Genomic DNA, 11,845 nt, shown 5'->3' with positions numbered 1-11,845 from the left:
ATACTCAGCGCTGGGAGAAGAAGAGTAGCATGAGTGGGCGGTGCCAAACAATGTGCCAGAGCTCCCCTGTGTACCCACAGAAGTTACTTCCCCACAAACGCTTGATTCTGGAAGACTCCACCTCTTTGAGCTAATCTTTCTGTCTAGTAATAAGATATACCCTGACTTTGGGGTTCCTCTTTGTGCTGTCCCTGTCATTTTTTTCTTATTCTATAAGGTAAAGCGATTCAGCTTGTTCTCTATTATTCCACAGGCTGAGACATGACCAGCGGGTAGAAGTCACAGAAAGGCAGATTTGGGCCCAATATAAGGAAGATGTCATATAGTATATAGTGAACAGAAGGTTGGCCTCAGCACCAAGAAGACCTGGGTTCAAGCCTCACCTCTAGTACGCACTGGTTATGTGACCCTAGGCAATCACTCAACCCCTCAGTTTCCTAGAAAAGTCTCTAAGAGTACATATTGCAATCTATTGTTATAAATTTGTAAATGCTACATGGTACAAATTGCAGAGCGAGTGTTGATCTGCACGGGTAGAAGAAGATTCCATATGAGGAGTTTTCTGAAACACATCTGGCCCAAGCTGAACAGGAACTTCCTAATAGAGCTGTCCAGAAATAAAATGGACTAGGCATTCTTGAGGTATGAGGCCACCATCATTGGAAGTATCTAAGCAGAGTCTGGCTGCATTAACCATTTATCGGAGACATAAAGAGGAGTCTCGCTAGGGTAGAAAGTTGAACTGGATCTAAGATCTCTAAGATCTTCTCCAGCTTGGTCATTCTATGTTTCCAAAGGTCAAAAATTTTAATTTCTCTTTAATATTCTCTGGGGCCCTACACACAGTGAACTTGATAAAGACATCTCCAAGGATCTGTGTGGAGCCTAGTGGGAAATCATAGAGAGTCTATTTATTTAATACAGAAGAGGAAATTCCAGGAAAAATCCCAAAGCAGGGTTATAGAGGAAGAATGCAAAGGACTCCCCTGATGGGGTCTCCAAGAAGTGCTCAAAGATCTGTGACTTCCTTACTGATCACAACTTCTCTGTTCATGACTGAAGAAGTCTTCTCTAGGCTTTTCCCTGTGGAATAGAAAGGTTGAAGGGCATTATGGTATATATAGAGCTACCTCTCTCCCATTCCATTCACTCTTTAGGCCCTCCCTCTGTTTTTCACGTCCCTGGCCCAATCGAAAAGAGTATAGGAGAGAGTGCATGCTCATGTGCCATATTTGGGTTGCTAGAATTCTATTATTCATCCAAAGCTTCTGAAAAACTAAGATTTATTCAGTGTTTACTAAGCCTGATTCCTGCTAGAAATTAGGGCACAAATGCAGAAATGCAAATATTGACCTAGAACTTTAAGGGAAAGCAAGAAATTCTTGCTTAAGCAGAGAAAAACAGCTGGGAATAGACTGTTGAGCAGAAATATGGATATTAATTTTCTCCATGTTACTCCTCTTGCTAAGACCAAAGTCCAGGCACTTATAGCTGTGTGACCCTGGGCAAGTCACTTAACCCCAATTGCCTAACAAAAAAAAAAAAAAGAAGAATACTGAGTGGTTAACTTAGGGCAAGAAGCAACTTGCCCAGGGTCACTCCTTCACATTTTGTTAACAGAAACAAAACCAAAAAATTCCTTATTAGAAACAACCTTTCTCTATGGCTCCCCTAGATTAAAGGAAGGAGAAGGGAACTATTCAGAATTAAAGGTGGTATAAAATCACAAGACTGTTATTATTCAGTCATGTCTGACTCTTCATGACCCTATTTGGAGTTTCCTCGGCAAAGATACTTGAGTGGTTTGACATTATCTTCTCCAGCTCATTTTACAGATGAGGAAACTGAGTTAAACCAGTGACTTGCCCAGGGTCACACAGCTAGTAAATGTCTGAGGCCAGATTTGAACCTACGTAGATGAGCTTTCCTAACTCTAGGCTCAGCACTCTATCTACTGTACCACCTAGCTGCCCTCAAAAACACAAGATATCAATAGAAGAAGAAGAAGAAGAAGAAGAAGAAGAAGAAGAAGAAGAAGAAGAAGAAGAAGAAGAAGAGAAGAAGAAGAAGAAGAAGAGAAGGAGGAGGAGGAGAAGAGGAGGAGGAGGAGGAGGAGGAGGAGGAGGAGGAGGAGGAGGAGGAGGAGGAGGAGGAGGAGGAGGAGAAACTACCTTTCTCTGTCTCAAAGGAAATATTTTTCAAAGAGGAATTACTTTGTCATTTGCATGCCAAGGCATGTCAAACTAAGTCTGGCAGTGTTGGTGACTATAGAACTGTCAGGTAAGGTCAGTCGGGATTCCCAACAGCGATGCTGGATTGTTTGAGATCCCTGTGTAATTGATTCTCCAGGATTTAAAATATGAAGTTGAGACTCTGTTCCAAAACCAGGGCAAACTCACCTCAATGTTTTCCTGGGAACAAGCATCTGTAGAAATAAAAGCAAATACATAAGAGTTAATAAGATAGACTTGGGAACCAATCTCCAAGCTAAGAGTTTGTTCATTGGCCACACACTCTATTCCCACTGCTCTAAGACTAGGCTGTGACAAAATAAGGCACTTCTTGGAATGCACCACAAAGTAGGTAAAACCTCCCAGGCATCTCCAGACCAAGCTTTCTCTGGATCTGTCCCGGTGAATGGTATAAGAAAGAGTTTGTCTAGAGATGTTCTCCAAGCCAGCACTAGCTTGCCTAGTTTTCTCAAGTCAATGGCTGCTCCCCAGAGGAAGTGGGACCAGTGTCAGCACTGAGAATTTATGCCGCTAGGTTAAACTTCCAAGGGATGGGGGAAAGAGACATGGTACCATAAGGTACCATAATGGGAAAGGGCATGTAATGTTAAAGCTGTCTGTGGCAATACTGCTACACTCTCCAAAATAAACAACCTTTTTGTCTTCAAACAGAGCCAACAGCCGCCTGCCTGGGTCATTCAAAAATGACCCATAGCAGGTCTTAATAAATAGTTGTTAGCTCATTGATTGTTTGATAAAACAAGGATGAATTCCTGGCTCTGGGAGGCAGAAGATAGAAGATAGAATGCTGGACCCAGAGAAGGAGCTCTGAACCTTTTTTGTGTCTTGGACCCCTTTGACAATCTGATGAAGCCTATGTACCCCTTCTCTGTTTTTAAATGTATAAAACAGAGTACAGAGGATTACGAAGAAAACATATCATATTGAAATATAGTTACCAAAATAAGTTTAAATAAGTTTACAGATGCTCACTTGACCCTGAGTCAGAAAGACCTGGGTTCAAATGTTACCCCCTGACAATAGCTGTGTGACCATGGACAAATCATTTAACTTGCCTGAGCCTCAGCTTCCTAACCTGAAGTGGGGTAGATAGCAATGTATGTAAAGTGTTTCACGAACTTGAAAGTGCCATGTAAATGTCAGTGATTGTTATTACAAGAAGAATTATCCAACAGTGCAATCTGTTTGCCTGGCAAGGTAGTGGGCTGTCTCTGGAGATGTACAAGCAGAGTCTAAATACTCACCTCCCAGGGACATCATAGAGGTGATTTCTGCAGCAGAAATTCTAAGGCCAGAGTAGATAACCTCTGAGGTCCTTTCTAATACAAATTCTATGGTTCTAAAGGGAAGAATTGTCTCAGGCCAGGGCTCTGCACAAAATAACCTCAACGAGCATATCTCTTAAGTGGCAGTTCTCAAAGCATGGTGCACAGATTTGAGACCCTTTCAACAAGTCTCTGAGACCCTTCATGTGTGTGCAGGGTCAAAACTATTTTCTTAATAATACTGAAACATCAATTGCCTATTAAAATACTTCTCCTTTTCCAACTATCTGTCTATATGAGGCCAGGTTTTCTTTAGAGACTTAAAACAACATAATGGAACAGAGTGAATACAGAAGCAGATACAAGACTCCAGCTGCCTTTTATTAAGCCAGCCATTAGAGATATTTGCAAAAATATATTTTAAAAATACATCCCTTCTCACTAATTTTTTTTTGTTTTGGAAAATATAGTTAGTTTCCATAAAATAGGTTATTTATGTTAACATAATGGATTTATTATTGCTTTAAATAAATTCACAAATATTTTTAAATTTTATCTATTTAATTTCTTACATAGTAAATATCAATAGATATAACTCAGATAAATTAAAACTCTTTGGGGTCCTCAATAATTTTTACCATTGCAAATGAGTTCTAAGACCAAAAAGTTTCAGAACCACTGCTCTAAAGAAAGCTATGGAACCTCAGTGAGGCAGCTTGGAAAATCTCTTTATTCTGTGCTCCCTTGCTGAGCTGCACCTAGTGTAGTGATACTGTCTACATTACCTTAGTTGTTTCACTGAGTAAGAGCCTACCCCATCCCCAACATATGCATGTGCCATGGGATGGGCGAGCTTCTTTATCAGCTTCAAGGAAGGAAATGGTGATGGAAACACCTTCCAAAGCTACCTGACTTGGAGAGCAAGGACATCATGTCATCCTCAAGTCCCACAATAGGATAGAAATCCTGGAATGCTCTTAGAGCCTTGGCACTCACATCTGGGGTCCGACCTATGGGCAGAGAAAAGATGAATATAAAAGGATTAGAGAATCATAGATTTAGAGTTAGAAGGACTTATGAAGACTTCTAACCCAATGCTCTCATTTTACAGATGAGAAACTGAGGCCCAGAGAAATCAATTGACTTGCCCAAGATCACACAGACAGTAAGTTGCAGAGCTAGGATTTGAACAAGAGTCCTTTGACTCCAAATCCAGTACTCTTTTCTCTATAACACACAAAGGGACCTGGGTTACCAGAGTGGGAAAAAGGGGACTGGAAGATAAAGTTTCCTGATAGACATTGAATCCAGGACTTTGAAAGTCCAAGCAAGGATTCCTTCAGAACTTTCAGTGGTGAGTCTCCTTCCCCCTCCTTCCAAGTTGAGATCAGACTCCTGGAAGCCCCCAACCTCAACTAAATGCTTTCAGTGCCTTTCCAGGCTGGGGAAGGACAATCACGGAAGATTCTCCCAGGGAATAGCCCCTACCCCATTTCTCTTGAAGGAGTACAGCTTCCCTGTCCCCTCTCCCCCCCCCAACACACCCACCCCAAGACTTGATGCTCACATACTGAATAGCTGCACCATGGTGCTGAGTACCCCATCCAGTTCTTTGTAGATGTACAGGACACAATAGGACGTGTAATCAGTCTCAGCCACACGCACATCCAGGTAGCCATTATCTAGAAAGGAAGATCTGGTGAGATGTGGGACCAATCTAGAAATCTAAAAACAAGGCCCAGCTTGCCTATGTCCAGGACAATCAGAAATGCCTTTATAATGACAGTAAGTAGCAAAGAACTAGAAACAAACTAGGTGCCCCCCAATTAGAGAATGTCTAAACAAGTTATGGCCCACAAATGTAATGGAATATTACCATACTTTAAGAAACAATAACTCATGAACACAGAGAAGCATAGGAAGACTTACATGAACTGATGCAAATTCAGTAAGCAAGGAGGGCCAAGAAAACAACGCGTGTGTGTGTGTGTGTGTGTGTGTCTGTGTCTGTGTCTGTGTCTCTGTGTCTCTGTGTCTATGTGTCTGTGTGTCTGTGTCTGTGTAAAATGAAAACAATGTAAATGGGAAGAACAACTGCACAACTGAATGCTGAAGAATTGTAATGACCAAATTTGGGCCCAAAAAAGAAATATGAGAAAGTAACTTCCCTTGATTCTTTGCAGCAATGTGGAAACATAATAGCTAATAATAATAATAATAATAATTGTTCACATTTATATTGTACTGACTCTGTGCCTAGCACTGTGCTAAGTACTTTACAATTATTATTTCATTTGATCTTCATGACAGCCCTGCGAGGTAGGTGTTATTATTATCCCCACTTTGCAGATGGGGCAACTGAAACCAGCCAAAATTAAATAACTTGCACAAAGCTAGCTTGTGAGGCCAGATATGAACTCAGGTCTTCCTGACTCCAAGTCCTCTTGGATCGCCCACAAATCCACTCTTGCTCTCAAGGATCATAAAGTTGGAGGAGACCTGAGAGATCATCTAATTCAACCCCTCTCATTTTTCAGATGAAGAAACTGAGGGCCGGGGAGGTTTGAGTACTTGCCCAAAATCAAATAGGTCACGTGTCAGAGTCAGGATTTGAATCCAAGCTTCTAACTTTAGTGTTCTCTTTGGTTCTTCCCTCTTCCTTTCTGCCTCCTCGATAGCCAATTAGTTGCCAAGTCCTGTGAACCCTACTTCCACTATATCCCTCACATCCATTTCCTCCAATTATCTGATTATTAGTTCAGACTTTTATCTCTCTTTGCCTAGACAACTATTACAGCCTCCTAAAGGGTCTTCCTGCTTCCATGCTTCTATTCTTCCATTTTTTGTAGCCTCTCTCTAATTTATCCTTCACACTACTACCCATACAATCTCCTTAATGAAACACCCTAATCCTGTTAGTTCTCTGCTCAAAAAACTTTAGTGGGTCCCCATTGCCTTTCAAATAAAGCATAAATTCCTAATCCTGGTATTCAGTCCTCCCCACCCCCCAGACTCTAACTCAGCTTTCCAGGCTTATCTCACACTACCCCTCCTTCATTGTATCCTATACCCTAGCCAAAGGAGAATATTCTCCATCCCCTTTTTTTACCCTGGCCTTCTCCCATCTCCACGCTTTTTTCACTCTCTACTCCATCTCTCTACCACCTATGTGACTTTGGACTAATTACTTAACCTTTGGGGAGCCTCAGTTTCTTCATATGTAAAATGAGGTAGGTTATACTAGATAACCTTTGGGGTCCCCTCAACTCTAAATCTATGAACTATGTATGAACTATGCCTCAAATAGACTCCCTTTCTCCCCCTTCCTAGCCTGTTGAAATCCCTCCTTTCTTTCAAGGCCTAACTCACGTGCTTGGTACTCCATGAAGTCTTCTCTAACCCCACTACTCACCAGGCCAAAGTGATCTCTACCCTCCTCAAATTTCTTCTTAGCACATTAGCAGGAAAGACCTCTTCCCTACCCTTGTCACAGTCTCCTTTGTAGCATAACTATTCATATACAAACCTTTTGCTCTCATCTCCCACCCTCCAGCCCAGGTAGTTTGTAATGTACTAGAAGGCAAGGACTGAGTCATATCTGTCTTTGTAACCTAAGTGCAGTGCCTTGTATATAGTAAGTGCTTAATAAAATGTTTGTTGAATTTATTTAAAAGCTAGGCTAGAACCAGATCGCAGAGGGTCTGGAACGTCAGGCTAAGGAGTTCAAATTTTACTCAGTAGAAATTAGGACTCACTAAAAGTTTGGGGTTTTTCTTTGGAGGGGGTGATACAATTGGAGTTAAGTGACTTGCCCATAGTCACACAGCTAGTGAGTGCTATGTGTCTGAGGCCAAATTGGAACTCTGGTCCTCCTGACTACAGGGCCAGTGCTCTAACCACTGCGTCACCTAGATGCCCCTCACTAAAAGTTTTTGAGCAGCCAAATAATGTCACAAAAATATTCTGTTTAAACTCTGTCACTGCCACTTGCTGCCCTGTATGACCTTTGGCAAGTAACAAATTTTTTTCAATCCTCAGTTTCTTTGTATGAAAAATAAGGAAGTTGGACTAGATTACTTGTCAGGCCCTTCCAACTCTGTATCTATAATCCTATGGATTAGGAAGATTAAATAAGCATGGAAGTGAAGTGTAGGTTGCAATCCTGAAAGACTAGAAATGCGAATGCAAGTTAGGAAATTACTGCAGAAATCCAAACAAGAGTCAATGAGAACTGGGGAAAGGGCATTGACAGTGGGAATGGAAAAGAAAGGATGGAGGATGAAATATTGCAGAGATATAATTTACAGTACTTGGCAAATCACTGAATGTGGAAAAGGCCAAGGAAAGGATGACTGGAAAATGGTGGCAAGTTAGTCAGTTCTGGGGAGGTTTCCCTTTTGGACCTTCTGTTTCTCTGGTCTTCCCTACAGGACCTTCTATGAAACCGAATAAAGGAAAAACATCTGGATGGTAAAGGAAGGAGGGGATTGGGGTCCAGGCTAGAGATAAGGTGCAGGTAGCCATTGGCATTTGCCTGTTTTGCTGCAATGAAAAAAACAAGGACATCCATCTCTTGATCACATGGAGGAAGTGGAGAGGGAAGCAGCTGGTACCCTTCAGACCCAATCCAACCTACCAGGTACTTTGTAGTGACCTTCTGACCCTATCTTCATATACTCTGCATCCATTGTCTTACAACCATCAGCCCTAGGAGATCAACAGGGATAGAAATCACATAGTTTAAAAATCCTTAGTTGTCCTCAGAAGGGGAATTTTCCTCAGAGCTGACCGAATCCCCCGAAGACAGGTGATCCACCAACCAGGGCAACAGTGTACATCTTTCCCATCATCTTATCACTGTTGTACCTAGTACTCTGTCTCTGTGGTAGACCCAGTTAACCAAGCCACAAAAGGAGCTCCCTGTCCAAATCACCCCCTTCGTCTCTGCAGGGTGTTACAGTGTGCCCTATGGAAAAAAAAAGTAAGGAAATCCTGCCTGTCACCACCCACCTCTTATTTTCTACTACGCTGAAGTCTAAAGCTAATTTCATCAGGAAAAAAAAATCACTTAGTTGCAATAGTCACATTCTACATACCTCTTTAAGATTTTTCTTCCCCACTCTTCAGGTACAACCTTTGCATTGACCCCTGCCAGCTCTGACCTCCTAGACTTGTGTTCCATCTCCCTGCAGACCAGACTCCTCTGTCTTCTAAGTAGGTCATGCCCAGCTCCACTGATTCCCCAACCCCTTCCTGTACCTCTCTGAGCCCAGTTCCAGGACTCTTGCTAAACCACTTCCTCTGCTTCCCCACTGGGAAATTAGTTTCATTCCTGGAACCACTCTGGGCTTTGATAGAATAGCCGGCTTTGGCCTTATCTTGCTCAATTCTAAGTCTCCACAGCACTTTCTAGACATTTCCAGTCATGCTCCCAAGGCTAAACACCCTACCTCCTTTCTTCTTCCTCCATCCTTTCTTTTCCTTTTCTATTGTCAATGCCCCTCTCTGGCTCCCACTGACTCTAGTTTGAATTTTTGCAGTAATTTCCTAATTTGTATTCTCACCTCTAGTCTTTCCTGACTCCAATCTGTACTTCACTTGCTTGCTTATTTAATTACTTATTTAAATTACTATGTGTTGTCTTCTCCAATAAAAACAAAGCAGAATCAGTGACTGACAGAAACGAAGTCAGAGACTGTCTCGCTTACTTTTATTTGTATTTCCAGCATTTAGCACAGCGCCTGGCACATAGTAAATGCTTGATATGTGCTTTATCTTTCCATCCATTCATCTATTAGCCCAGGGCAAAGGAAAGAGTGAAGGGAGAAGGTTAAGGAAATAAATCATGCTCACCAAGGTAAGGCCATGTGGACATTAAGGTTACCATCCTCTGTGGCATTTATTAATCTTGTTGACATCAATATATTTTCCTTCTTGCCAAGGAAGACCTTGCAATCTGACACCATGGAAACGACATACCACAAGCCTGAAAACTGGGGAGAACAGTTCATAGGCAAGACATTCTGCTTGTCCTTCCTTCTGTCCTCTATGTATTCAGGGTATCCAGGTGGATAAAGAGATCAGTGAAATGGAATGACTTGTATGGATGTCACACAGCTAGTTACAACTCTGGTGTATCTCTCTCCTGTGTTTGAGTTGATGATGGACCAGAAAGAAAGAAGAGATTGAATAGTAGCTTCCAAAAATGGCCTTGGGCCCCCTTGCTTCCTGTATAAGCCTAGTTTGGGCATCCCAGCCCCAGTAATGATTGAAAGCACAAGGGGAAAAGGAAAGAATGCTGATGGAGTATGTGGTAATGGCCCACAGGTACAGTGTAACCAGGACAGAAGCAGTCTGAGTCCCACTCTTGCAAAGGTTGATTGTAAAAATGGACTCTGACAGAGAGGTACTACAATGATAGGAACCTATGAGGGAGCTGACCCAAGGGTGTTTGTGACTGTAAGGTGAGACTTTGGGACGACGGCTACCACAGGGAGGAAGTGCCCTCCATGTCAGTACCTTGGCACAAAGTCCTATTCACCCTACTCTAGTTACAGCTTTACTTACAGGAGAGATTTTTTTAGTTACTAAGCATAACTGAGACCTGCCTAGAAAGCAGTTGTTAGACTCCTAACGACCCTCAGCATCACCTGCCAAGAAGGACTTTACAAGTTCGGTCTCATAGTTAAGAGTAGGTGAAGAGGATATAAGACTACCAGGGGACAGTCTATTGGAAACACTAAATGGACAGGCAAAGAGATGGATCATAAAAATTCAACCTGGGCCTCTAGGGAGCTACTCATTGAATACATTTGAATAAACGATAGGTCACATATCCGGCTCTATCACCACCAAGGTGAGGGAACCAACACTCTCAGGTTCAAAAACTACTAGTAACACCTCACGGCAACATCTCTGATATGATGACCAAAGTGGCTACTTGAATTTGAACCCTGAACCAGGCTTTTGCTGGAACTAAAAATAATAAATCATTGGGAGTTTCAGTAGGTCATTTGTAGGGAGGTGATCAGGAAAATGTCTGAGCTTAGGGAAAACTATAAATAGAAAGTGTTTCACCGGGCATTTGGTCCTCTGAAAGTATTGGACTCTCCATGGGTATTGAATACCCCTCCTACACCACCATCCCCAGCAAAAGAAACAAAGAAGCATGACCATTACCTGTTTGGCATCAAAGTCTGGCTGCACCAGGACATCTGCCTGTAGCAGGGACATACAGATCAACCCCAGGAGGGAACTCAGCAGGATGGCCTTCATTTTCCTTGATTTCTGCTCTGTCCACTTCAGAAACCAATAATGTCTCAAAGGGGTGGATGGTCCCAGAACTTATACCCCAGGAGTGACCGCCACATATCCAGTTAGTGGAACTGATTGTGTAAGATCTGAGCTAATAACATCCTGCCTACCTAGGGCATTAATTTCCTGAGCTTGATAGGCCTGACTCTGTCCATTGTACCATACAATTGAACAAGTGTTTCCTAATCTTGCTTTTCATCATTTTTTTTTACCAGTTTTTGATCAGGGCTTTATACCTAGCACACACTTGCCCTTTCATTAATATGGAGAAGCATGGCCAAGGCCTGTCCTGGAAATCAGTGGCTGGGGTCCCTTGAGCCTCACTCTTGAGAAGCCTAATCAAGCATTTTCATTTGCCCTTTGAAACTTGTTGGGGGCCAAAGTTCTAAAACTCCTTTTGGTTTTCTTTTGGAAGTTGTCGGTAATTCAGTCGGCTTTGGGATCCCAGCGTATCTTCCAGATGTTTGGGATTGGTTAGCGTGCCTTGTGTTCTCTTTTCCCCTGGATGTGGTGGTTCCAGTGTCTGATTCCATTGCAACTTTGTGAATTGTGTTGGACAGCTCCAAAGATAGTGTTTCCTAAATTCAGGGAGACGTTTGCAGGCGATACCACCAAAGATGTATCCTAAAGCGTTGCTGACCTTCAGAGGCAGATGTTGGTTTTAGAGGAGTAAAATCATCTTTTTTTATGATCCTCCTCTAACCTAGAGCTGTTATCCAGGTGGCTATTATCTGTTTCTGTCTTTCATACATGCCTCACTCTATTATCCATACGCAATCCCACAGAGCTTTCCATGCACTTTTCAATCCTGCCCTTCAAACATTGTCCATCTAGGCTTTGATCAGTATAGGGAACTGTCTGAGCAGTAAATTCCTCTATCAGTGCAGATCAGCATCTTTTTCCTGCAATTTATAGTCCTAGAGAATTACCTAGGACACTGAGAAGTTAAGTGACTTGGCCAGATTCACACACCCAGAATGTATCAGAGACAAAATATAAACCCAAGTTTTCCTG

General features: G+C 42.3%; 1 protein-coding gene across 1 annotated transcript; it reads right to left on the bottom strand.

The window, feature by feature from the left end:
* Nucleotides 1–896: 896 nt before the first annotated feature.
* On the bottom strand, nucleotides 897–10,973 carry LCN15 (lipocalin 15). The gene is made up of 7 exons (XM_078149955.1): nucleotides 10,697–10,973; nucleotides 9,371–9,510; nucleotides 8,154–8,224; nucleotides 5,089–5,199; nucleotides 4,426–4,527; nucleotides 2,400–2,425; nucleotides 897–1,083 (listed from the first exon to the last, which is right to left on the bottom strand). The coding sequence occupies exons 1-7, from the start codon at nucleotides 10,790–10,792 to the stop codon at nucleotides 1,072–1,074; spliced, it is 558 nt and encodes a 185-aa protein (XP_078006081.1). The 5' UTR covers nucleotides 10,793–10,973; the 3' UTR covers nucleotides 897–1,071.
* Between the last annotated feature and the right edge of the window lie 872 nt (nucleotides 10,974–11,845).

This window comes from Phascolarctos cinereus, unplaced genomic scaffold (assembly GCF_003287225.1).
Source record: "Phascolarctos cinereus isolate Bilbo 61053 unplaced genomic scaffold, phaCin_HiC Scaffold_2;HRSCAF=192, whole genome shotgun sequence".
NCBI classification, from domain to species: domain Eukaryota; kingdom Metazoa; phylum Chordata; class Mammalia; order Diprotodontia; family Phascolarctidae; genus Phascolarctos; species Phascolarctos cinereus.
Note: the sequence above shows the minus strand (reverse complement) of the source record. Positions and strands in the feature narration are given on the sequence as shown.

Excerpts from the sequence above, each read along its gene's own strand:
- LCN15 (XM_078149955.1), bottom strand. The coding sequence starts at position 10,792 with ATGAAGGCCATCCTGCTGAGTTCCCTCCTGGGGTTGATCTGTATGTCC. Across the intron at positions 9,511-10,696 it reads CAGACTTTGATGCCAAACAG|TTTTCAGGCTTGTGGTATGT; the intron begins GTAATGGTCATG and ends TGTTCTCCCCAG. Across the intron at positions 8,225-9,370 it reads GTCCACATGGCCTTACCTTG|GGCTGATGGTTGTAAGACAA; the intron begins GTGAGCATGATT and ends TTGATCTCCTAG.